The sequence below is a fragment of the Canis lupus genome, chromosome 17 (assembly GCF_048164855.1).
Source record: "Canis lupus baileyi chromosome 17, mCanLup2.hap1, whole genome shotgun sequence".
Taxonomy (NCBI): domain Eukaryota; kingdom Metazoa; phylum Chordata; class Mammalia; order Carnivora; family Canidae; genus Canis; species Canis lupus.
The window spans coordinates 55,536,513-55,561,548 of record NC_132854.1 but is presented as its reverse complement, the minus strand read 5'-3'; the positions used below and the strand labels follow the sequence as shown (position 1 = coordinate 55,561,548).

At 42.4% G+C, this 25,036-nt stretch overlaps 1 protein-coding gene and 1 pseudogene across 1 annotated transcript in view; both read right to left on the bottom strand.

Moving 5' to 3' along the window:
* GTF2F2 (general transcription factor IIF subunit 2) overlaps nucleotides 1-24,600 on the bottom strand; it is a 147,446-nt gene extending 122,846 nt beyond the window's left edge. The window contains exons 1-2 of the mRNA XM_072783018.1: nucleotides 24,365-24,600; nucleotides 10,402-10,475 (exon numbers count right to left, since the gene is read on the bottom strand). Coding sequence (XP_072639119.1) covers nucleotides 10,402-10,475; nucleotides 24,365-24,430 — 140 coding nt within the window. The 5' untranslated portion in view covers nucleotides 24,431-24,600. The remainder of the gene's footprint in view (nucleotides 1-10,401; nucleotides 10,476-24,364) is intronic.
* Nucleotides 1,877-2,859, bottom strand: LOC140608140 (nucleophosmin pseudogene; annotated as a pseudogene).
* Nucleotides 24,601-25,036: the final 436 nt, after the last annotated feature.

The following is a 25,036-nucleotide window of genomic DNA, read 5'->3' as shown; positions in this document are numbered from 1 at the left end:
TGTGTCAGAACCTAGCAGGGTCAGGACTTCCACATGGGAAGAAAACCTAAGACATGTTGTCTGAGTCCTGGAGGGGGAAGTAGGCATGCCTATGAGGATAGGAGGGGATGACAGTGCTGAGGAGAGCATCCCTGTGGAGGCCTACAAAGGTAGCAGCTTAATGGGGGATGTTATAGCCCAAGCCAGGTGAGGAGGGCATTCATACACTGGTGGGGAAAAAAGGGTTTCTAAACAAATAAGAACAAAGGTCTAAACAAATAAGTGAATATATATTAAATATAACAGGAACCAGGTTCATTTTCAGAAAAGAGGTACAAACATGAAAAGGGAGAAAACTGGAAACATTCAGTGATATTGAACTAGAATTAGATATTGGTTTAAGTTCATTATTTCCAACATATATAAATATACAAATTAACATAATTTAAAGGTGTATTTAAAGGTGTATATGTGCATATACTCCCTAATTCTGTCCCCTAAAAGGGTCTGGGAGCAGCAATGAGCACTTGTGGTATCCAGATCTTAGTTTCTAAATATCATTCTCCTCTAGAAAGAACTAGGACTCTACGGAAAAATGCCTGACTTCAGACTTAGACAGAAACAAGATGAGTCTAAACCATTTTTCTCTGACAAAAAGTAAGCGCTCAAAGAATGATCAAGACATGTCAGAAGGCTACAGGACTTAGACTACTGAACTGTATGTACACTGAAGAAAGGGTTAAGGTGGTAAATTTTATATGTATTTTTTACTACAATAAAGAAAAAAGGGGGCATGGGAACCATCTTAGGAGGAGAGTCCAATTTGAACATCAGAATAAATAATAACAAATTGTGACCCATTAACTAAAATTGGAATACGTGAATTCATACCAACATAGATACATAATGTGAGAAATGGAATATTTACATAGTCTCAAAGTACAACCTAAGAGAATACTTATTACTAAGGGGAAAAGAGTAATTTACAGTGAAAAAGCATAGAAGACTCTCCTTAATCAAGTGATCAAAGTTACCACTACCAGTATTAGGACAAAATGAAAACATGCAAACCTTGCTAGAACCCAGCTTCACCTTCATTGATATTCTTGCCAAAGATGCCTGACTCCTATCTAATCATGAAGAAATATCAAACTCAAATTTTACAAAATAATGGAGTGTTGATACCTATAGAGTATACAATTCAAAGAAAGACTTCTAAATGTTCTAGATTTAAGGAAACTTAGAGACCTGACATCAGAACACAATTCAAGATTATGGACTGGATCCTTTTGCTAAAAAACACTATGGAGACAAATGGCAAACTCTGAATAAAGTCTAAAGATTAGGTAGTAGTATTTGATGTTAATCCACTGACTTGGAGGGGTGTGCTGTGATTATGTAGGAAAATATCCTTTTTCGGAGATCCCTGGATGGCTCAGCAGTTTAGCACCTGCCTTCAGCCCGGGGCGTGATCCTGGAGACCCAGGATCGAGTCCCACATCAGGCTCCCTGCATGGAGCCTGCTTCTCCTTCTGCCTATGTCTCTACCTCTCTCTCTCTCTCTCTCTCTCTGTCACTCATGAATAAATAAATAAAATCTTAAAAAAAAAAAGAAAAAGGAAAATATCCTTTTTGTAGTTAAAAAAAAAAAAAGTCCTTTATATTGTTCTAACCTTCTGTAGGTTGAAACTGTTTTATTTTTTAATCTTTTTTTTTACTTTATTAAAATACTGAGTTTATTTCACATGAATATTTTTGTCTCCCCACCATTTCCATTTGTCTGACCACCACTACTACTATGTCCTATCATAAAGATTCCATACATACTTAAAACCAAGCAAAGTGTGGAGTTCCATCTTTAAAAACTAAACAGGCATTTTGGACAACACATTCTTGGCAATGGAACCTGGACAACATTTATCAGACACGGTAAGGAAAGTTCTCACTCTGCATTATAAAAAGGACAGCCAGATATCAACTGTTACAGAAATGAAATAAGATGGAAAATTTTAACAAACTCTTTAAACTATTTTCTTAAAGAGACTTCCTCCACTGCCAGAGATCTTGAATAGCCTCTCGGTCAGTCATCCGGAAGCAATTCTTCACATAATTGATGAACGTGGCTTCCACTTTGGAAGAGAACCACCTTTTTCTATACTTGCTTCCATTTTTCCTTTAATGTCTTCTACAGAACTAGGTCCTTTCAGTGTTTTGGGAGTCTTTTCCTGTTCTTTGAAAGATTCTTGACCTTTTGATCTTGGTGTTGATGGTTTTGAGTCTTTTCCATGCTGGTTTGATTTTTTGTGCATTTTTGGCTGGAGTATCTCGTATAGATTTCTTTACTGGAGCCTTTTCTTCAGTTTCCTCATCATCAGAATCATCATCATCATCTTCATCAACATCTTCATCAGCAGCAAGTTTTACTTTTTTCTAACACTTCCAGGGGCAGAACGCTTTCCAGATATACTAAGAAGTTTCACATCCTCTTCTTCTTCATCTTCTGACTCTGCATCTTCCTCCACAGCTACTAAGTGCTGTCCACTAATATGCACAGGCCCGGAGCCACATTTCAACCGAAAGACCACAGATGGTGTTATTTCAAAGCCCCCAAAGGACACTGTCAGCTGACATTTTCAAAGTTGGCAGTGTGACTTTAATTGGACTGCCTTCCTAAGTCATTGCCTCTGCTTCAACAATGTGCAATTCATCCTTTGCACCCAAACTGACCATTCTTAAAGATAATTGGTGCTCATTTTCATCACTATCCACCTTAAAGTGGTAATCTTTGTCAGCCTTTAGTTCACAACCAAAAAGATAGTCTGGGGCTGCAGGGGGGCTCATGTCCATGTCCATCGAATCTTCCATGGGGTGGTGACACACACTTAGGTGGGAGAGAAGGCAGACAGAGATACACGACTACTGTTCCATGGGACAGCCACGCAGGACGGAATCACACCAGGGTTGAAACTGTTCTAAAATAAAAGTATCAGGACGCCTGAGTAGCTCACTTGGTTAAGTGTCTGTCTTTGGCTCAGGTCATGATCTTGGGCTCCTGGGATGGAGACCCACTCGGGCTCCCTGGTCAGTGAGGAGGCTGCTTCTCCCTCTCCCTCTGCTACCCCCTGCTTGTGCGCCCTCTCTCCCTCAAATAAATAGATACATTAAAATATTTTAAAATAAAAAAAGTATTCAATAATTCCAAATATGTCGTTATTTCACTAATCCCTAAGGATTTGAGAATATTGCTAATTTTTCTCTATAACAATGCTGAAATGAATATCCTCAATATTTGCATCACTAACTTACTACTTCCACGAGATAAGTTCTATGAAGATGCTGGGTCAAGAGCATGAACATGTTATTAATATTTTGAGCCTTCTCATCATCCCAGTCCCACTCTACTGGAAGTGTTTTCTGTGTCTTTCTAAAAGGGCAGCACCAAGAACTGAACAAACTGCATTGCCAGCAAATTGGCAGAGAAAACAGTGGGATTATTATTCCACTTTTTTCTGAGTAGTAATGTATGTGTGAGTACATGCGAGTGCGTCATAGATGTATATGTATGTACACATATATATGTTGCCAGGCTGGTCTTCAGAAAGTTTGCACTGATTTAAATTCAATAGCAGTTCTCTGCTCCTCCCCCTTCAGCAGACAGCCACATCTTCTGGTGCAGTGTCACCCGCATCCCTGAGACACGATGGTGAAGGTCAGAGTGGACGAATTTGGCCGTATCGGGCGCCTCGTCACCACAGCTATTTTTAACTCTGCCAAAGTGGATACTGTCACCATCAATGACCCCTTCATTGACTTCAACTACACGCAGTACATGTTCCAGTAGGATTCCACCCACAGCAAAATCCATGGCACAGTCAAGGCTGAGAACAGGAATCTTGTCATCAGTGGGAAGTCCATCTCCATCTTCCAGGAGGAGCAAGACCCCACCAACATAAAATGGGGTAATGCTTGTGCTGAGTATGTTGTAGAGTCCACTGGGGTCTTCACCACCATGGAGAAGGCTGGAATTCACTTGAAGGATGAGGCCAAGTAGTCATCATTTCTTCTCCTTCTGCTGATGCCCCCATGTTTGTGACGGATGTGAACCACGAGAAGTATGACAACTCCCTCAAGATGATCAGCAATGCCCCCTGTACCACCAACTACTTGGCTCCTCTAGCCAAGGCCATCCATGACAACTTCAGCATCATGGAGGGACTCATGACCACTGTCCATGCCATCACCGTCACCCAGAAGACCGTGGATGACCCCTCTGGGAAGCTGTGGCGTGACGGCCAAGGGGCTGCCCAGAACATCATCCTTGCTTTCACTGGTGCTGCCAAAGCTGCAGGCAAAGTCATCCCTGAGCTGAACGGGAAGCCCATTGGCATGGCCTTCTATGTCCCCACCCCTGTGTCAGTCATGGATCTGACCTGCCACCTGGAGAAAGCTGCCAAATACGATGACATCAAGAAGTTGGTGAAGCAGGTATCAGAGGGCCTCCTCAAGGGCATCCTGGGGTACACTGAGAACAGGTTGTCTCCTACAACTTTAACAGTGACACCCATTCTTTCACCTTTGATGCCAGTGCCAGGGCTGGCATTACCCTCAATGATCACTGTGTCAAGCTCATTTCCTGGTATGATAGTGAATTTAGCTATATCAACCAGGTGGTGGACCACATGGCCTCCAAGGAGTAATAATCTCCTGGACCACCACCCCTAGCAGGACCAAGAGGAAAAGAGAGGTCCTCAGCCACTGGGGAGTCCCTGCCTCAACTTATCCCCCAACACACTGAGGATCTCCTGACTTCCAGTTTCCATCCCAGACCCCCTGAGGAAGGGGAGGGGTTTAGGGAACCCTACCCTGTCATGTATCATCAATGAAGTATACCATAGGGGATCCCTGAGTGACTCAGTGGTTTAGCGCCTGCCTTTGGCCCAGGGCATGATCCTGGCGACCCGGGATTGAGTCCCACATTGGCTCCCTGCATGGAGCCTGCTTCTCCTTCTACCTGTGTCTCTGCTTTTCTCTCTCTCTCTTTCTCTGTGTCTCTCATGAATAAATAAATAAAATATTAAAACAAAAAAGTATACTGTACCCAGCCTAAATAAATAAAATAAACCCAATAGTGTAAGACTGCTCTAAATTTAGTCAATTTAAAATTTTTTTAATTTTTTAATTTTTTAATTTTTATTTTTTTATAATAGTCACAGAGAGAGAGAGAGAGAGACAGAGACACAGGCAGAGGGAGAAGCAGGCTCCATGCACCGGGAGCCCGACGTGGGACTTGATCCCGGGTCTCCAGGATCGCGCCCTGGGCCAAAGGCAGGTACCAAACCGCTGCGCCACCCAGGGATCCCCAATTTAGTCAATTTTATAACATAAAAATTTTATCTCATTTTTTGTTTGCATATTTTTTATGACCTTGAATGTTACGTATGTTTAGAAATAAAGCTAGAAAAAATTTTTTACATATTTTTTTTAATATTTTTTTTAATTTTATTTATTTATGATAGTCACAGAGAGAGAGAGAGAGGCGCAGAGACACAGGCAGAGGGAGAAGCAGGCTCCATGCACCGGGAGCCCAACGTGGGATTCGATCCCGGGTCTCCAGGATCGCGCCCTGGGCCAAAGGCAGGCGCCAAACCGTGGCGCCACCCAGGGATCCCTTTTTTACAGATTTAAAAAAAAAAAAAAAAAAAAACTCCCGGGACTTCCAGGATCACCCCCTGAGCTGAAGGCAGACATTCAACTGCTGAGCCACCCAGGTGTCCCATAAAGCTAGAAACTGAAGTCTCTCGGGAGAGCCTTTCTAGTTGACTACATGATTGTCAGCAAAATACAGCATATATAAAGCATTTCATAAACTGAAGTTGTCTAAGGCAGGGTGGTGATATAGAAAGAAGGCTATTTTGTTTTTGGTTTTGCTTTTTAAGATTTTATTTATTTAGGGGGGGCATGAGCAGGGGGAGGGGCAGAGGAAGAGGGAGAAGCAGACTCCCCACTGAGCAGGGAGCCCCATGTGGGGACTTAAATCCAGGACTCTGATATCATGACTTAAGCCAAAGACATGCTTAACTAACTGAGCAATGCCGGTGCCCTAGAAGGTTAGTATTAAAACTTAAACAACCTAGGTGAGGTTGGTGTAAAAACAACCAAAAACTTAAACAACCTAAAGCAAAGCTATAAGCTAACTAAAATGCGGTACACATCAGATGTCCAAAGGGATAAAAATAACCTAAGTACGATGGTTTAGAAACATCACATAAACCACCTAAGAAAAATGGCCCAAATGTTACCAGCTGTTAAAACAGGCTAGACTCTCCTTTTTTCAGGTGCAAACAGAACCAAATTTAGGGAGAGCTGCACTCCCAGCTGCATGTTTTCTCCTCCCCTTCTGCCTCTCCCAATTCCTCCTAACTCCACAGCCTGTCTCTACAGGATGAACAATCACACCACATAGATCCTCTAGCTTCTGGCTCACTGCACAGGAAGTTGCTGCAGCCTATCTTTAGAAGATGAGCCAGGGAAGGGAGGCCCATCCCCATACCACATCAGACACTATGTAGGGCCAATGGTCTATATTGTATAGTATGTGGCATGACAGTAGGTCAACACTACTGACAATTTTACATCCATTAAACCCACGAGTTATTAATACCACCTCTTTAATAGATGAGGAAACAGAGAAAGTAAGCAATTTACCTAAAATCACACAGCTAGTAAGTGATAAGGTCTGGACAAGACCAGAGCTGAATGACTCCTGAGTCCATACTCATAACCAGTATGCCACACTGGCTTTTTGAAACCTAAGTTGTTTTCATGTTTTACTCCCCCCCCCCAAAAAAAATATATATAGGTAATATATATATAAATATGTATATATTTTACCATACAGATAATCCATAAACCAGCTAATCTGCCTCTAAGAATCAATAGTTGATTATGTATCTCCTAGCCTTAAAAATATTTGAAGATGGTTTCACCTGGTATGCCTTAAATCATCTCTCAACAGCCAGAGTACCTTCAAATATTCCTCTTGGACATTGAGTTTTTTTAGTATTCTCATTATATTAGCCTCGCTCTACTAAAGGAACTTATTTGTCCATGTCTGTAAGTATAGCACTAAGAACTGAACATAATGTCTGCACCATACACTAACTGGCAAAGAAAAGAGTGGGATTGGCATCCCACTTCATTCTAAACAACAAACATCTATTAATGGCTCTTTTGTTTATAGCCACATAACCCTGAGGACTCATATTTAGCTTGAAATCAACTAAGATCCCGATAACCTCATCACATGCACTGAGAAGACATTCCTCATCATCCTACAGTTGCTTAATAGTGAATTTAGTAATTCAGCAAAAGGAATGAAAACTGGGGCACCTGGCTGGCTCAGTCAGAAGAACTCGCAACTCTTGATCTTGGGGTTGGTGAGTTCAAGCCCCACGTTGAGTATAGCGATTACTGAAAAGAAGGAAAGAGAAGAAAAAAGAGAAAAGAAAGAAAAGAAAGAAAAGAAAGAAAAGAAAGAAAAGAAAGAAAAGAAAGAAAGAAAGAAAGAAAGACAAAGTGAATTAATAGCACAAACAAGATAGCCAGCCAGGAGACCTACTATGGAACAGCTGTTTTTAAGCATTTCCATAGCTATTTTAGGGCACTACTTACTACAAATCTGTTCTCATCATTAAAAGAATCTAGACCTATAAGACAAGACTGATAATGTATCATGTTAAGTAGAAAATCTGCTAGATGTTTTATTTAAGATAAAAAATGCATGCACACGTGATAACATCAAGTGCAAACAGCATATTGTCAAGACCAGGATACTCTAGACAGCAAAAGAGGGGACACCAGCAATAATCGCACTGGGAAAATATGTAAACTAGGACTGTTCAGGCAAGCCTGGGTGGGGGGGGGAGGGTAGCCACCTAATATTAGATGGAACTGTGTAAACCATCTGCTTCTCTAAGGAAGAAAAAGAGCTTGAAATTTTCTACCCAGCAAAGGATAATAAAGAAAAATGTGGCACACCCACTGCTGCTTATTTAGCATGCTGTATTTATATTTATTAAGCTAAGGCCTAATGCCAGACAACTACCAAGAGCCACTTAGGACTAGAACCCAGGTCTGGAGATCTAGTCTAGTTACTACATAAAACTACACGGTTCGCCACTTAAATGCATTTTTTCCTGTAGTCTGCCTTTCTTCAGTGACATACAGTGCTGAGATTTTATCTTGATAGTGGCCTCCATTCTCAGTAAAACCAATTATAAGAAATTCTGTAGTCCACAACAGAAAAGGTAGGTAATTATCTGCACTACGAATAATTCCATGTTGAAAAATAAAAAAGAGCACAGATTTCTTTTTTTTTAAAGCACAGATTTCAATTAAAAGTATGCAATGTATCCATTTCTTTTTCCTTCCATTTTATATAAAAGTATGACAACTCACAAAAAAATGTGATTTATCTACAACTTTCCAGAAATAGGTTCATTTTATAAAGTTAATATGCAAACAAATGACAACCATTTCCATATTATCTCACTGGATTCATAAAAAAGGTGTGCAAAACAGGCAACTCTAGGGATAAACTAAACTCAGAAGATTAAGTGACCTATACAAAGTCTCACTGGTAGTAAGTGACAGAGCTGGAATGGAAAGCTACTGGAGTTTTCTTACCATTCAAATGCCTGAATTCAAGCCTGGTTCCTCTATTAACCTAAAAGTCATTTCTTGAGGAAAATAAGATATTACTTGTCCCTACCTAACTTTAGGACTTTGGATATAAAAGCATTCCTGTTTCCAATCAATATCTTGTTCAAACAAAATGAAGAGTTAAAAGATATGTCAGAACAAAGTAATAAAAAGAACGAAAAAGAACTAGAAAGAAAACCCTGGGGTCAAATAACACGTAGAGACTGAGAAGATGAGAAAGAGCCAGCAACAGACTGAAAAGGAACAGTCTGCTAGGGAAGCCAATCAAGAGAGTGGTGTCCCAGAAACGAAATGAAAAAAAAAAAAAAAGAGTTTAAGGATAAGAATGTTCACTATGTCAAATTCTGTTGAAGGACAATTAGGAAGGCTGGTAGATGACTCAGATTTAGGGATATAGATGTGTTAGACTGCAAAAAAGGACTACAAATCCTTTGCAGTGACTCCCACCAAGAGCGGAGCCTATTGCTCCCCACTTGAATCTGGTTATGTGAGATGCACCCTCAGTAGGACTTTAGCACACATGATGAAAACACAGGTTTGCTAAGCGCTTGTGCACTGGGACTTCCCTCTCTTTTGCTACTGGGAACTTTCTACCATCATCTGAATGAACATGCTAGAGATGAAACACACATGACCACCACCCCAACTGATTGCAAGCCAACTACTAGACACCTGAGTGTGGCTGTTCTAGCCAGAAAGACCAACCAGGTCAGCCCCAAACAGAACTGCCCCACAGAAAAATAAGCAAATAAAATGCTTTTCTTTCTAAGCCACTAAATTTTTGGGTGATTTGTTATGAAGCAAAAGCTAACTGATAAGAAGACACCAATGACAGAGTAGAACTATTTCAATTGAGTTGTGAGCTGAAAATCTGATCAGAGTTGGGTTAAGAATGAATGGACAGAATGGAATGCAAGGCCTCTGGCTGATACCAACTGAACTTTAGAGGCTTCTCTTTCTAACAAGGCCATTTCTTCAACCAAGAAACTACACCATTACATTGCTTACCAGGTGTTCCCTAGGCTTTTCCAATGCCTCTATAGACAAATATGGTGGCACAATGGCAAAATCTTTCTACTGAAGCACTTAATGGGGTGCATCCATTTATGCCCAATCCAGCATACCTCCTCAGATGATGTGGAGACGATGGAGGGATGAGGGAACTACATACTCTTCTGCTTCACTGCCAACAAGTTTTACCAATAAATATGACTTTATAGGGGTAGCCCCGGTGGCACAGCGGTTTAGCACCACCTGCAGCCCAGGGCGTGATCCTGGAGACCCTGGATCGAGTCCCACGTCAGGCTCTCTGCATGGAGCCTGCTTCTCCCTCTGCCTCTGCATGGAGCCTGCTTCTCCCTCTGCCTCTCTCTCTCTCTGTCTCTATGAGTAAATAAATAAAATCTTTAAAAAAACAAAAACAAAATATAACTTTATACTTATACCTGTCACTGGGGGAGGGGGGTGTATGTGTGCGTGTGTCTGTGCATGCATATCTATACGTGTGTGCACAAATATGTGGTGTGCACATATATCTCCTTACAGCACACCTAACCATCTCTTAACAAGTCTTGATATGCTCATTACTTCTCATTTTCCAGGTATATTCTCTATCTGAAAAAGAACTGTTACTACATTTTAAAGCACATAAAAATTTCAAAAAACAGCTTTTTAAATGTCCAAAATATACAAATAACTTACTTGGCAATCCGCAGTTTCCCAACTTCACCTCTTCCAGGGGCTTTAGCCCATTGTTGTGACAAATATTTAGGAACCTAAAAAATAAACAAAACACTAATAAGACTATGTTTTATTTTTTATTTTTTTTTTTTAAAGATTTTTATTTTTAATTTATTTATTTATGATAGTCACAGAGAGAGAGAGAGGCAGAGACACAGGCAGAGGGAGAAGCAGGCTCCATGCACTGGGAGCCTGATGTGGGACTCGATCCCGGGTCTCCAGGATCGCGCCCTGGGCCAAAGGCAGGCGCCAAACCGCTGCGCCACCCAGGGATCCCAAGACTATGTTTTAGATGCTAACAAACTTTTATTTTTTTTTTAAGATTTTATTTATTCATGAGAGACACAGAGAGGAAGGGACATAGGCAGAGGGAGAAGCAGGCTTCCCTGCGGGAATCACAACCTTGAGCCAAAGGCAGATGCTCAATCACAGAGCCACCTAGGTGTCCTGCTAACAAACTTCTTAAACATAAAAGGATACACTGCTTCCATTTTACTTTCTGCCTACAGTAACTGATCATTAGGTATTATGCTCTTAATTTATGTTTTACACCATAAGGGATCATTTAAAATTTCAAAGAGCTTAAAGTCAATGAAGCTGGTGACAAAGCACTAACACTAGTAAAATATCATAACAAAACAAAGTGTTAACTTATGTTCCCAAATAAATCCAATGAAAGTTTAAACATAAGAAAGGCTACCAGAAAAATGTTTCTCGGGAGCAATAATACTCTTAACATATTTATTTAAAGATATACCAACTTTAAGATGATTTCAAAAGTCAAATTTTATTGTAAGACTATAACTCTGACCAATAATAAAGGATCTGCTGAAATAGCATAGCTAACATTTATATAATACTAGTTTCCTGACACTGTTGTAAGCAGTTTCCATATATTTATACATTTAATCTTCATATCTCTATGAGGTAGATACTGTTAATTACCCTCATTTTACAGATTATGAATCTAGGATACCAAGGCATTGCATAATTTAACCAAGGCTATAAAATTTGTAAATAATGGAGTCAGGATTCAAACCCAGGCAGTAACTAGATATATACAATCAGAAGGGTTTAATTCCCAAAAAGGTTAAGAGAACATATGCTGAATCACTACTATCTAAGAGGCAGTCTGAACTGTGGAATCAGCACACACCTTCAAAGTTAGCCTATTGTGAGGAAAGAGATACCACATAAAAAGCATGAAGCATAACACCTCACATAAGCAAGTACTCCATGAGTGTCAGGTGTCACTACTATTTCCCCCAGTAATCTTGGAATGGTAACATGAATATGAATTTAGAACTGAGTCAGAGCTTCCAAAACTGAAAAGAAAAGAAAAGAAAAATTCTATTTACTAAGATTTCATTTACAAAAAGAAGTGTTTAACTATCAAACAACCTGCATTGCTGTTTAGATATAGTAAAAAGTCAGGAATGAGAGGGTCAAAAGAAGAGTCTAATGGTTATTTCTTCAATTGCATATATTCTTTACAACAAAACTTACTGAACATTAGCCATACTCCCTAATAAAACCCATATGAGATGGTGTCTTTTCTTCAACATATTCCAAGTTATGGTTCAAATGAGTCTTCTCCATATATAGATGCCATAAGACTTTCTCCCTGTCAGTAATGGTATCCCTTCCATAATCCGTATTTCAAGCAAGCAATCACACTAGCCACTAACTTCCTGGCTCTCTCCTCAATACTTCAACTCCAACAGTTCTTCTATCCCTCCAGATTACTGACACAAACATCTTTACACTGTTCCCTAGCTGCCCATGTCCGACCTTAACAGTCCATCATCACAATCATTCCCTTCCCCTACCTCCATCATGCTGGCCTGGCAGGACCTTAACCCTGATTAAAGCCAATCTCTACTGCTACTTAATTAATTAGTTTGATAGTGTCACTTCTTCACTGCACCTGAGAAGCTGGGGAAAAATTCACAGTGATGCTAAGTAGTCTCACTTGAAATATAGGCTACTAACATTAAGTTAAGCCCTTCAAGATGCTTGGCACTTGAACTCCACCTCCCTAGTCAATCCCCCCTCCCGCTACAGCTGAGACACAAGTTCTCTTCTCAACCCCACAGCACCTCTCCCTCCTTTCTCCTTCTGTGCTGATAACCTGACTTATCTTCCAACTGGGGAAAGAGAACATTTACAGCTACCAATGTTGTCACAGCTGAGACCTTTTGCCTTCCTCTCTAAAACAGTAGATGAACACTGGCCAATCCCTCCAGTGTGCACAGAATTTCTTACCCTGCTGTCTAATCAAGAATATCTTTCCTTCAATTCTACTGTTTTTCTCCTCTCTCCTCTTCTCTACTTAATCATTCCCCCAACAAAAACAACAACAACAACAACAACAAAAATCATTCCCCCAACAGAATGATGACTGCTAACACTAGAGTGGTTATTACACATGGCAGGAACACTCTTAAGATGGAACCAAATGATCCTCAATTCTTGATATTCACACCCTTGCGTGATTGCCTCTCCTTGAGGGAAAAGAGGACCTGGACCTTGTTTCTCATCAGTACAACATAGCAAAGGTGATGGGATGTTACCCTCTTCCCCTTTGGCTAGGATTCTTTTATTTATTTATATTTTTTTTACTACAAAAATGGATCCATGTCTTTTTTTTAAAGTGGGTTCCACATCCAACATGGGGCTTGAATTCATGACTGAGATCAAGAGTCACATGCTCAAAAAGAAAGAAAAAAGTCACATGCTCTACCAAGTGAGCCGGCCAGACACCCAATTTTCTTTTCTTTTTTTTTTTAAGTTTTCATTTTCAGTACCCAGTCCTCATCACAAGTGCACTCCTTAATCCCCATCACCTATTTCACCCATCCCCCCACTCACCACCCCTCTGGTAACCATCAGTTTGTTCTCTATAGTTGAGAGTGTTTCTTGATTTGTCTCTCTCTTCCCCCCACTTTGCTCATTTGTTTTGCTTTTTTCAATTCCACATATGACTGATATACAGTATTTGCCTTTCTCTGGCTTATTTCACTTAGCATAACACTCTCTAGCTCCATCCGTGTCATTGCAAATGCCAAGACTTTATACTTTTTCATGGATGAATAATATTCCTCTGTGTGTGTGTGTGTGTGTGTGTGTGTGTGTGTGTGTGTGTGTTGCGCCCACACGTGTGTATCACTACTTCTTTATCCATTCAACTGATGGGACACTTGGGCTGCTTCCATATCTTAGTTATTATAAATAATACTGCTATATACACAGAGGTACATGCATCCCTCTAAATTAGTCTTTATGCATTGTTTGGGTAAATATCCAGTAGTGTGATTGCTGGATCAGAGGGTACTTCTATTTCAAATTTTTTGAGGAACCCCCACCAGTTCCCCTGCTGCACCAGTTTGCATTCCCACTAACAGTGCAAGAGGGTTCCTTTTTCTCTACATGGCATATTAATTCTGTGATTAGGTTACATAAGACAATGACTTCTATCTTGCTTGTCTCATTTTTTCAGTCTGTACACTCTGATGAAGTAAGCTGTTGGGGAGGCCCAGGTGGCAAGAAACTAAGGACAGGCTCCAGTCAGCAGGCAGCTAGGAAATCTAGTCCAATAACACCGAGGAACTTCCCACAGATGCTTGGAAACCATCCTTCCCCAGTCATGATTTCAGATGAGAACTCAGCCCAGGCTGACACCTTGATTGTAACCCGTGAGAGACTCTGAGGCAGGAGACCCGATTAAGCCATGCCAGGACTTCTGATCCACAGAAACCATGAAATAAATGTATGTTGTTTTAAGCTTCTAAGTCTGTGGTAATATAGCAACTGATAACTAATACATTGAGTGACAAACACTTTTCTAAATGTTTTAAATGTATTATCCACTTAATCTTCACACATTCCTGTTACTTCCTCCATTTTGCAAATGAGGAAAGTGAAGCACAGGGAAATGAGCAAATTTGCTCAAGGTCACACACCAAATAAGAGCAGAGTCTATAATTCTTTCCACATGTTGTCCCATTTCTCCACCTCTCTTTTCAGCAGAGCGCTTTAAAAGAGTTGTCTCTCCTCTGCTTTTTTGTTTTACTCTAGACAGGCCTTCCTCTCAACCACTCCACTGAAAGTGATGACCCTAGTTACCGAATATCTCCCCATTGCCAAGTCAATGTATAGTCCTCATCTTCCATACCTATCAATAATATCTGAGAACTAATTATTTTCTCCTTCTTCAAACAATTTCTTCACTTGGCTTCAAGTCACCACAATCTCTCCTGATTTTCCTTATACTTCTCTGGACTCTCCTTTTTGGTCCCCACATATCTAGATTCTCATCTTCCCGACCTCTCACCTTTAGAGGGTTCTGGTTTCAGTCCTCAGACCTCTTCTCTACCTGCACTCAATCTTATGTAATCTCATCCAGTCTCATGACTTTAAATACCATCTTTATAATAACTCCAAATTCAGAGCAAGTCCAGGCTCTACCCTCAAGTTCCAACCAATATATCCAACTGCCTACTCAAGCTCTCCCCTCAAGTTCCAACTTATATATCCAATTGTGACTCAAGCTCTCAAGTGTATATTCAGTGGACATTTCAAATTTAAAATATCCATATCAGAACTCTAATTTCTCCCTCATAACCTGCTCGTCCTGCAATTTTCCATATCTGAGTAAAGTCACTCCATTCTTCCAGGTACTCAGTCCAAAACTTTGTGCAGTTATCCTGAGTAGCTACTTTTATCTCACATTCCACATCCAACTAACTGACATTTCCTGTGGACAACATAAAATTTTATCAGGATTCTAGCCCCTTCTCACCAATTCCAGGGTTACCATCTTAGTCTAAGCCACCATCATCTTTTGTAGAATCGTAATAGCCTCTGGATTTCCTAGCTTCTGCTCTTGTCCACAACTAGTTGATTCTCAATACAGCAGCCAGAGTCCTCATTTTAAAATATGAGGTGATGATGATCAGATGATACCATTCTGCTCAAAGTATTTCAATTTATTTAATAGACATCTACTTACTACTTACTATAACCCAGGTACTTTTCTAATCACTTTATAAATGTTAGTTTACTTAATCCTCATAACAACTCTATTATTATCCCAATTTTTAAATGATTTATTTGAGAGAAAGAGAAGGTGAGGGAGAGGGAGACAGAATCTGAAGCAGACTCCACACTATACAAAGAGCCCGAGGCAGGGCTGGATCCCACAACCAGGAGATCATGACCTGAGCCAAAACCAAGAGCCAGATGCCCAACTGACTGAGCCACCCAGGCACCCTTATTATTATCCCATTTTTGCAGATAAAAAAATGAAACCAAAAAGTTATTATTTGCCCAAGGTCTCACAATTACTAGTGGTGAAGCCAGGATTCTAACCTAGGTAGTGTAGCTCCATAATTACCATGCCATGCTACTGCTCTAGGGCTACTGGCTCCCCATTTCACTCAAGAGTAAAAAAAAAATCCTATAATGTCTTATATGTTTCAGCCCCCTGCCTCCCCATGGCCTCATCTCCTACTACTTTCTCTCACTCACTTGACTCTAACCACACTGGTCTGTGAACATTGCCAGCAACTCATATTCCAGGGCCTTTAAATTGGTGCTACTTCTGTCTGGAATACTCTTTGCCCCATCTATCTGGAGGGCATGACCCCATATTATCCTTTAGGTCTCTGATCACAGACCACTGTGCTCCCTTCGGCAGACTAAATACTGCCGAATACTAAAATACTAGTAGTCTATATCAATACTAAAATTGGTCACAGACTACCTGGTATCAGTGAGGCCTTCCTCGCCCCCCCCCCCTTTTTTTTTTTTAAGATTTCGTTTATTTATTCATGAGACACACACAGAGGCAGAAAAACAGGCAGGAGAAATAGGCTCCCCATGGAGAGCCTGATGTGGGACTTGATGCCAGGACCCTGGATCACAACCTGAGCCAAAGGCAGACACTCAACCACTGAGCCACCCAGGCATCCACTTCCCCATTGTATCTTTTTTTTTTTTTTTTAAGATTTTATTTATGTATTCATGAGAGACACAGAGAGAGGCAGAGACAACAGGCAGAGGGAGAAGCAGGTTCCCTGCAGGGAGCTTGATGTGGGACTTGATCCTGGGACTCCAGGATCACACCCTGAGCTGAAGGCAGACATTCAACCACCGAGCCACCCAGGCATCCTTTCCCCACCCTATTTAAAATGGCACCCCCAGGTACTTACTATACATTTTACTTATTCATTTTTCTTCATAGCACTTATCATGGGCTATGTTTCGTTTACTGTCTATTCTCCTTCCCCATTAGAACGTAATCTGCAAGAGGCAGATATTTTGTCTGTTTTGTTTACTGTCATATTCCTAGCATCTAAAATAGCCTGGCACATAGCAGCAGCAGTTATTTTAATGATTGGATACAAAGAAACATTAGCTAATGTTAATGTAATAACAATGGCATTATTGGGATAAATCTAGGATGCAGAATTTTAATAAACCTCAGTGCATTCTCAGAGAGAAACCTTATTCAGCGATCCATCTTAAAATAAGGGGGAAGGAAGAAAATGCCAAGAGTGGAGAGTATCATTTTCCAATCTGTCTTTGTCCACTTACTGCTGGTTCCTTGAGGTGCTATTAAGATAGAGGAGAGACAAGAATATTTTGGAGCGCTGGAACTCTTGAGGAGACCACACTTCTTCACTACATTAACCAGGTCAGAAGTCTCTGATCAAACTGCTGGTGACTACAATTTTAGCCATCAAACAACTAGAAGTTCTAAGTGAAGGCTATATCGTACACTAAAACAAATTGAAGAATCAAATTCACTACAATAAGTTGTACCTGATACGAGCAACGGACAACTTACAAAAAAGATTATGCTCAAAAAAAAAAAAAAAAAAAAAAAAAAAAGATTATGCTCCAGAAGTTAGTTCATAAAAAGAAGTCTGGAACTCATACTGCATTATCATCATTATCATCAAAATCGTGGGATGCCTGGGTGGCTCAGTGGTTGAGCGTCTGTCTTCGGCTCAGGGCGTGATCCTGGGGGTCTGGGATTGAGTCCCACATCGGGTTCCTTGCAGGGAGCCTGCATCTCCCTCTGCCTATGTCTCTGCCTCCCTCTCTGTGTCTCTCATGAATAAATAAAATCTTTTTTAAAAAATCGTAAGTTCCCAGGGAAGCCTACCAGCTTATTTAATCCAAAAGGTTGCCAAAATGCTATACTCTTTCAATGAAAAACTGAATACATTGAGGACAGTATGTCAATCCTTTTTTTTTTTAATTTTTTTATTATTTATTTATGATAGTCATACAGAGAGAGAGAGAGAGGCAGAGACACAGGCAGAGGGAGAAGCAGGCTCCATGCACCGGGAGCCTGATGTGGGACTCGATCCCGGGTCTCCAGGATCGCGCCCTGGGCCAAAGGCAGGCGCCAAACCGCTGCGCCACCCAGGGATCCCGATAGTATGTCAATCCTATACGTATATCTCTCCATACCAAACACTTATGGAAATGAGCTTCCAAGCAGCCTGGGTGGCTCAGCGGTTTAGTGCTGCCTTCAGCCCAGGGCATGATCCTAGAGACCCGGGATCGAGTCCCACATCGGGCTCCCTGTATGGAGCCTGCTTCTCCCTCTGCCTGTGTCTCTGCCTCTCTCTCTGTGTCTCTCATGAATAAATAAATAAAATCTTTTAAAAAATAAAAAATATAAATGAATAAATAAAAGGAAATGAGCTTCCCAGAAGTTCCAGCCCATTAGCATGAAGTCTGAAAAAGGGGAGATGAGGAAGAAAAACTAATAGTATATATGGTCCCAAGCCTCCAAAACACTTTATTTTGAATGCCTGATATTTTTCATTAAAACATTCTTTTACTTTTAAATAAAATTATATATATTTAAGGTATACAACACACGATGATCTGATATACAAAGTGAAATGGTTACTACAGTCAAGCCAATTAAGATCTCACATAAAAAAAAAAAAAAAAGATATCTCACATAATCAGCTTTTTAAAATAAGAACACCTGAATTCTACTCTTAGTAAATCTTCCCAAAACACTGTCAACACGTCACTTGTGTGATATGTGTTGTTTCGACTGTCTCCACATTCATTAAGAAAATCAGGTGGGGGGATCCCTGGGTGGCGCAGCGGTTTGGCGCCTGCCTTTGGCCCAGGGCGCGATCCTGGAGACCCGGGATCGAATCCCACATCAGGCTCCCGGTGCATGGAGCCTGCTTCTCCCTCTGCCTATGTCTCTGCCTCTCTCTCTCTCTCTGTGACTATCATAAATAAATAAAAATTTAAAAAGAAAGAAAGAAAGAAAGAAAATCAGGTGGAAACAAGATAATAGGTACAACATGGGATGTTTTCTGATTTCCCAAGACAGTAACAGAAAATGACACACTTAGGCATTACTTCCAGGGAAATGTCCCTTGACCTCAAGACTAGAGGTCTGGGCACGTTTCTTTATTATCCACACTCACAGAACAGTATTCTGGCTCCAGTATCCATATCTGTCTGTAACTGCTTTCATCAGGACTACTATCAGGCGGATGTCTGTCTCCCGCAGTAGGCCATATATCCTAGCTCACAGAGCACAGGCCATGTTTCGGCTCACCCTAATATACTCAGAGCCTGGCGTGGTGACCAGCAATCACTAAAAGCTTGTGGGATGAATCAACCTGCTCACCCGTTTGCTCATGGCAGGCAGGTCAACTATGACTCGGAAGCCCAGGTGCTAAGGTGGTATGTACAGACACTATTCCCCGGAGTTTCTCTGCCAACTTTGCTTCAGCAAGTATCTAGTTCCCCAACTACTAGTCTCCAAACCCTGTTTCCCCCAAAATACAAGCACATTAAGGGCACTGTAATGGACACTGTAATGTGACACTCATCTCCCCCCTTTAGGACTGAAGGCCTTACTCTCCCAGCTGCTGGGAGTATGGCCACAGCCCCTAGCTGTGAGCCCCTCTTCAGCACCGCCCTCTGACCAAGATCACATATTTTTCCCAGGACAAACCACATGTGGTAATTGGTCAACACAGGGTATACCTCACCCCAAATCAAGACACCTGGAGGACTCCCTGTGGAATCATCCTCAGCTTTCCTTGACACTGCATCATACCCTCTAACCAATTCTGTTTGTCTTCTTCCTTCCACAGGTGATGATCCCAAGAGCTCCCTGGTAAACCTAATCATCTCAGAATTAGCTTCTGAGGAAGCCCAATCTGTGACATGCAGCTTTTACTCCCACGTTTTCTTAAATATCACCATGTGGAACTTACAAGACCCAAGGTCAGAGAAATGAAGTCCCCAGGAGCCCTTGGGTTGTTTGCCTTCAGCTCAGGTCATAATCTCGGGGTCCTGGAGCTGAGCCCCCCATCAGGCTCCTTGCTCAGTGGGGAATCTGTTTCTCCCTCTCCTTTTGCCCCTCCCTCCCACTTGTGCTATCTCCAAAAGAAAGGAAGGAAAGGAAGAAAAGGAGTCCTCACCTCACCTCTATTCCCCAGGGAGAAAACCCATGAAAGAGCCCTAAACTCTTTCCTACTTCCTATTCTTGAGGTGAGCTGTGTAGCCAAATAGACCCAAATTTGAAACATTGTTCCATACTTGGTAAGATAACCTAAGCCTCCATTTCATCATCTGAAAAACACAGATACTTAGTATCTAATTCATAGGCTTGCTTTGTATAAAATACTTGGTACATTAAAAAAAATAATACTTGGTACATATGAAAGCTAAGTTCGTTTTTCTCCTGTCCCTCCTGACCTGTGACATCTATCAGGATGCTTGGGTGGCTCAGCGGCTGAGTGTCTGCCTTCAGCTCAGGTCGTGATCCCAGAGTCACAGGATCGAGTCTCACATCAGGCTCCTCTCAGGGAGCCTGCTTCCCCCTCTGCCTATGTCTCTGCCTCTCTTTGTGTCTCTCATGAATAAATAAATTAAATTAAAAAAAAAAACTGTGACATCTATGTAACATTAAATCCAATCATATCAGGATCCTTGGGTGGCGCAGCGGTTTGGCGCCTACCTTTGGCCCAGGGTGCGATCCTGGAGACCCAGGATCGAATCCCACATCGGGTTCCCGGTGCATGGAGCCTGCTTCTCCCTCTGCCTATGTCTCTGCCTCTCTCTCTCTCTCTCGCTCTCTCTCTGTGTGACTATCATAAACAAATTTAAAAAAAATTAAAAAAAATAAAAATCCAATCATATCTATTACCTATCAAAACTTGTTTGAGGGCAGCCGTGGTGGCTCAGGGGGTTAGCACCGCCTTCAGCCCAGGGCGTGATCCTGAAGACCCAAGATCGAGTCCCATGTCAGGCTCCCTGCGTGGAGCCTGCTTCTCCCTCTGCCTGTGTCTCTGCCTCTCTGTGTCTCTCATGAATAAATAGAATCCTTAAAAAACAAAACAAAACAAAACAAAAAACTTGTTTGAATCATCAATCTCTTGTAGATTTGTGGTATTCAAAACCCCAGAAATGGTATTTCATAAAGCCAGAACAGTACTGGTACTGGATATTCTGGGACACAATCTTCTACTATATTTACTTTTTCCTGAACACACTCTAGTTCTTCTCAGTCCTGCTGGGAAGTTTTCTCCTAACTAGTCAACTCCATAGGCTCTTCTTAAATGTCACCTTCTCCATGAAGTCTTCCCTGCTCCAGCCAGAAAAACAACTATTTTCCTGCTCAAAACTCTGAGATCTTATATGTATATTATACCTTCCTGTATTTCTCTTGTTTTATACCTTTCTAGTGGTGGAATTAATAAAACATATACAAGATGGCCCATAAACTTGGAAACACTCTAGAAAGAAATTTACAGGTTTTGCAGCAAATGATCCTCAAAGAACAGAACTCCTGTGAACATCTAGAGAAGAGAGCTGAAGTCAGTATGTAATTCTAGTCACAAATTCTGAATGGATAAGAACAAAGACACACTTTCTAAGCAGTATATTTTAGTATTACGCAAAGAAAGCCAAAAGATGAAATTGACCATTATAATGTGATGCAGTCCTAGAATTTATTCCTATAATCCAGAGATGAAAATCCAAGAATGGTCAAGCATGAGCCTGAAAATCACACTGGATACTAAGCCCGGTGCAAATGAAACAAGTTCAAGTTATCTGACAGCTATGCGAATCAAACTTCACTGTCTACTGGGTCTTCTTCAATGGAGCAGAAACAAAAGTTTAAATAAAGAACACGAGTGGACTTTAGAGCAGAAAGTGTTCGCTAGCAACTCTTGTCATCTGTCAGAGATAAATTTGTCGAAGGACACGAACTAGCAAGAAAGTCCTTTCACACCCTGGGAAGATCTATCTGCCAGCCTGTTATTTTTTTAATACATAAGATTAGAAAAAGATATACTATATACCAAGCTGATAAGAAGAAACAGTGATACTGTAAACAGAAAATAGTCTAACAACTACCTTTACAGACAAGAACAAATCATTGGCTTGAGTTCTTTTTAAAGAGATTAAATGGAGACGCGCCTGGGTAGTTGAGTCAGTGTCTGCCTTCAGATCAGGTCAGGCTCCCCGCTAAGCAGGGGAGCCCTCTCCCTCCCCCTGCTTGTGCACATGTGCTCTGTCAAATAAATAAAATATGTTTTTAAAAAATTTAAAGAGATAAAATGTATTCAAATACCCATACATGAGAGAACACTAAAATATTTTATCTTCATCTCATTTTAGATTCATTCTATTCTTTCACATTCTCATTTATTTGGTCCGTAACCAAATCCCAACAACTTTTACTGAAAATGTTTCCCTAACTCCCCAGACTTCATTATCACATACCTATGATGCTGTGATAATTTTCTAATTTTGACTCTGGTTAGCTTCCTCTCAAGCTTTTTTTCCCTCCCTTGAACTATTTGCATCCTTGCCTTTCTCAAAACCTTCCAAAAGGCTCCTCACTTCTTGCAGACTAAAGACATCCCAATTTCACAATAGGATAATAGGAGTATACAGTCCCAAACTTTTTTTACACAAATCCTCTGCTCTAAGCATAATAATCTCCTTTTTTTCCCAAGGACACATGTTAATATGCATTTTCAGTCCTGGCTTTCTGTTCTACTCTCCATAATACACTATGCTAATACCTTTCTGTCCACCCATCCAAATTGTGTAACGCAAACAAGATTTTCTGAGCATTTATTGTGCTTCAAGAACTAACGCACTGTCTCAAGTTCCACCGTCTTTTCAAGCTCTTTCAACCTGCAAGGGAGATCTCCTCAATGATTCTCCTCCATTTGGCATGCAAGAGAAAGGCACTAGGAGAAACTTACTCCAGCCCTTTAGGTCATACTGATAAAGCTCTGAGAAGTCAAAGGAGCGCCAGAGACTAAAGCTGGAGTTGAAGAACAATAAATAAGAGACCACTCATTCATTCACTCACTCATTCATTCCATAGCTGTTGAGCAATAACCCGGAGTCAATTGCAATTCTGGCTGGGACAAGCAAGGATCCCATTTTCATAGAATGTGAGTGCACCCACACTAGAAAGATGGAAGTAACCAGCATCAAACACATGAACACACAATCCTTAGACTCTAACAAGTGCTTTGAAAAATATAATAACACTTTTAAGATTTTTATTTATTTATTCATGACAGACACACACAGAGAGAGAGAGAGAGAGGCAGAGACTCACGTAGTGGGAGAAGCAGGCTCCACGCAGGGAACCCAACACGGGACTCGATCCCAGGTCTCCAGGATCAAGCCCTGGGCTGAAGGGAGACGCCAAACCGCTGAGCCACCTGGAGATCCCACAAGTGCTTTGAAAAGTATAATACAGGTTTGACATGCTAGCAACTGATCCTAAGGGAGCTTTTTTTAGAGAGGTGGATGGGAAGCACCCCTGCCCCTCAGATTTAATTGTTGAGAACTTAGCCATGTGATAAAAGTTTAAAGAAAAAAAAAAGGTGGGGGGGGGGGGAATCCCTGAGTGGCTCAGTGGTTTCGCTCCCTGACAGGGTAAAAACTGTGACATCTACCAGGACGCCTGGGTGGCTCAGTGGCTGAGTGTCTCCCTTCAGCCCAGGGCATGACACTGGAGTCCTGGGATCGAGTCCCACTTCGGGCTCCCTGCATGGAGCCTGCTTCTCCCTCTGCCTGTGTCTGTGCCTCTGTCTCTCTCCTCTCTGTGTATTCTCATGAATAAATAAATAAAATCTTAAAAAAAAAAAAAAACAAGTAAAGCACAAATAACAGCGCTCACTCAGGACTATAACCAAGACTGCTGTCCTGGGGCGGCCCTTGGGTGGCTCAGTGGTTTGGCACCTGCCTTCAGCCCAGGGCATGACCCAGGGGTCCCCGGATCGAGTCCCACGTCGGGCTCCCTGCGTGGAGCCTGCTTGTCCTTCTGCCTGTGTCTCGAGTGAATGAATGAATGAATGAATGAATGAATAATGTGCTGTCTTTACCTTAAAAAAAAAAAAACCCACAGTGTAAAGGCGCTCCAGCTCGATAGCCTCTCCGTGAGCTCAGAGCCCTCAGCTCTCCTGAGACCCCCCCTAATAAGGGCCCCCACCCTGAAAGGACAGGTCGGCGGGCGCACAGGGACTGGTTCTGTCTTCCAGGCCGAGGGAGAGTCGTACAGGGTGGCAGGGGTCCCGCTTCTCCCTACGGACTCGCGGCTGCAGAAGGTGCTGAGCCTCAGGTGAGGAAGACCCACCCACCCCCGCGGCCGGGGACGCAGGGCCCCAGGGGATCCCGTCCCGGCGGGTCTGGCCTTCCCCGCCCCCCCCCCCCCCCCCCGCCGCCCCAACCAAGTTCCTCGTCTGCCAGCTAGTTCGCACGACGCCTCCTGCCTCTGTAGCTGCGGCGACACGGCCGCAGGGAACTTCCCGCGGCTCCCGGACAGCGCCGCTCTGCAGTCTCTCCACCTCCTCACACGAGGAGCCGCGCCAGCCGGGCCGCGCGAACTTACCTTCACCAGCCACACTCCGGTGTTCTGCTTCGCGCCGGTCAGATCGAGCTCCCCTCGCTCGGCCATGGGTCGACTACTGCCGGGGGAGGCCGAGCGGCCGGAGCAGCGGCCCCGGGGGCTGGACCGCGCAAGGGAGCGCCGAGCTGGAGGTGCCGCGGCCGGAGACGCCCGCCCGCCCGGCCGAAGGGAATCCCCGGAAAGAGAGACGCGCCGCCGCGAGGCCGGAAGTGCGCCTGCGCCGCGCCTGGCGGAACGGGGCGCCGGTCGGGACAAACCTCCTCGCGCGGGCCGCACGGGCCCCTCCGAGTGGGTGTGGCTACGGGCCTGCGTCTGAGCTGCTAAGACCCACGGTGGGATGAAACAGAGATGTGCACAATGCTTTTTTTTTTTTTTTAATTCATGAGAGATACACAAAGAGAGAGAGAGAGAGGCAGAGACACAGGCAGAGGGAGAAGCAGGCTCCATGCAGGGAGCCCGATGCAAGACTGGATCCTGGGTCTCCAGGGTCACGCCCTGGACTGCAGGCAGGAGCTGAACCGCTGAGCCCCCAGGGCTGCCCTGCACAATGCTTTTTTTTTTTTTTTTTTAAGATTATATTTCTTTATTCATGAGAGACACAGAAAGAGAGAGGGCAGAGACACAGGCAGAGGGAGAAGCAGGCTCCATGCAGGG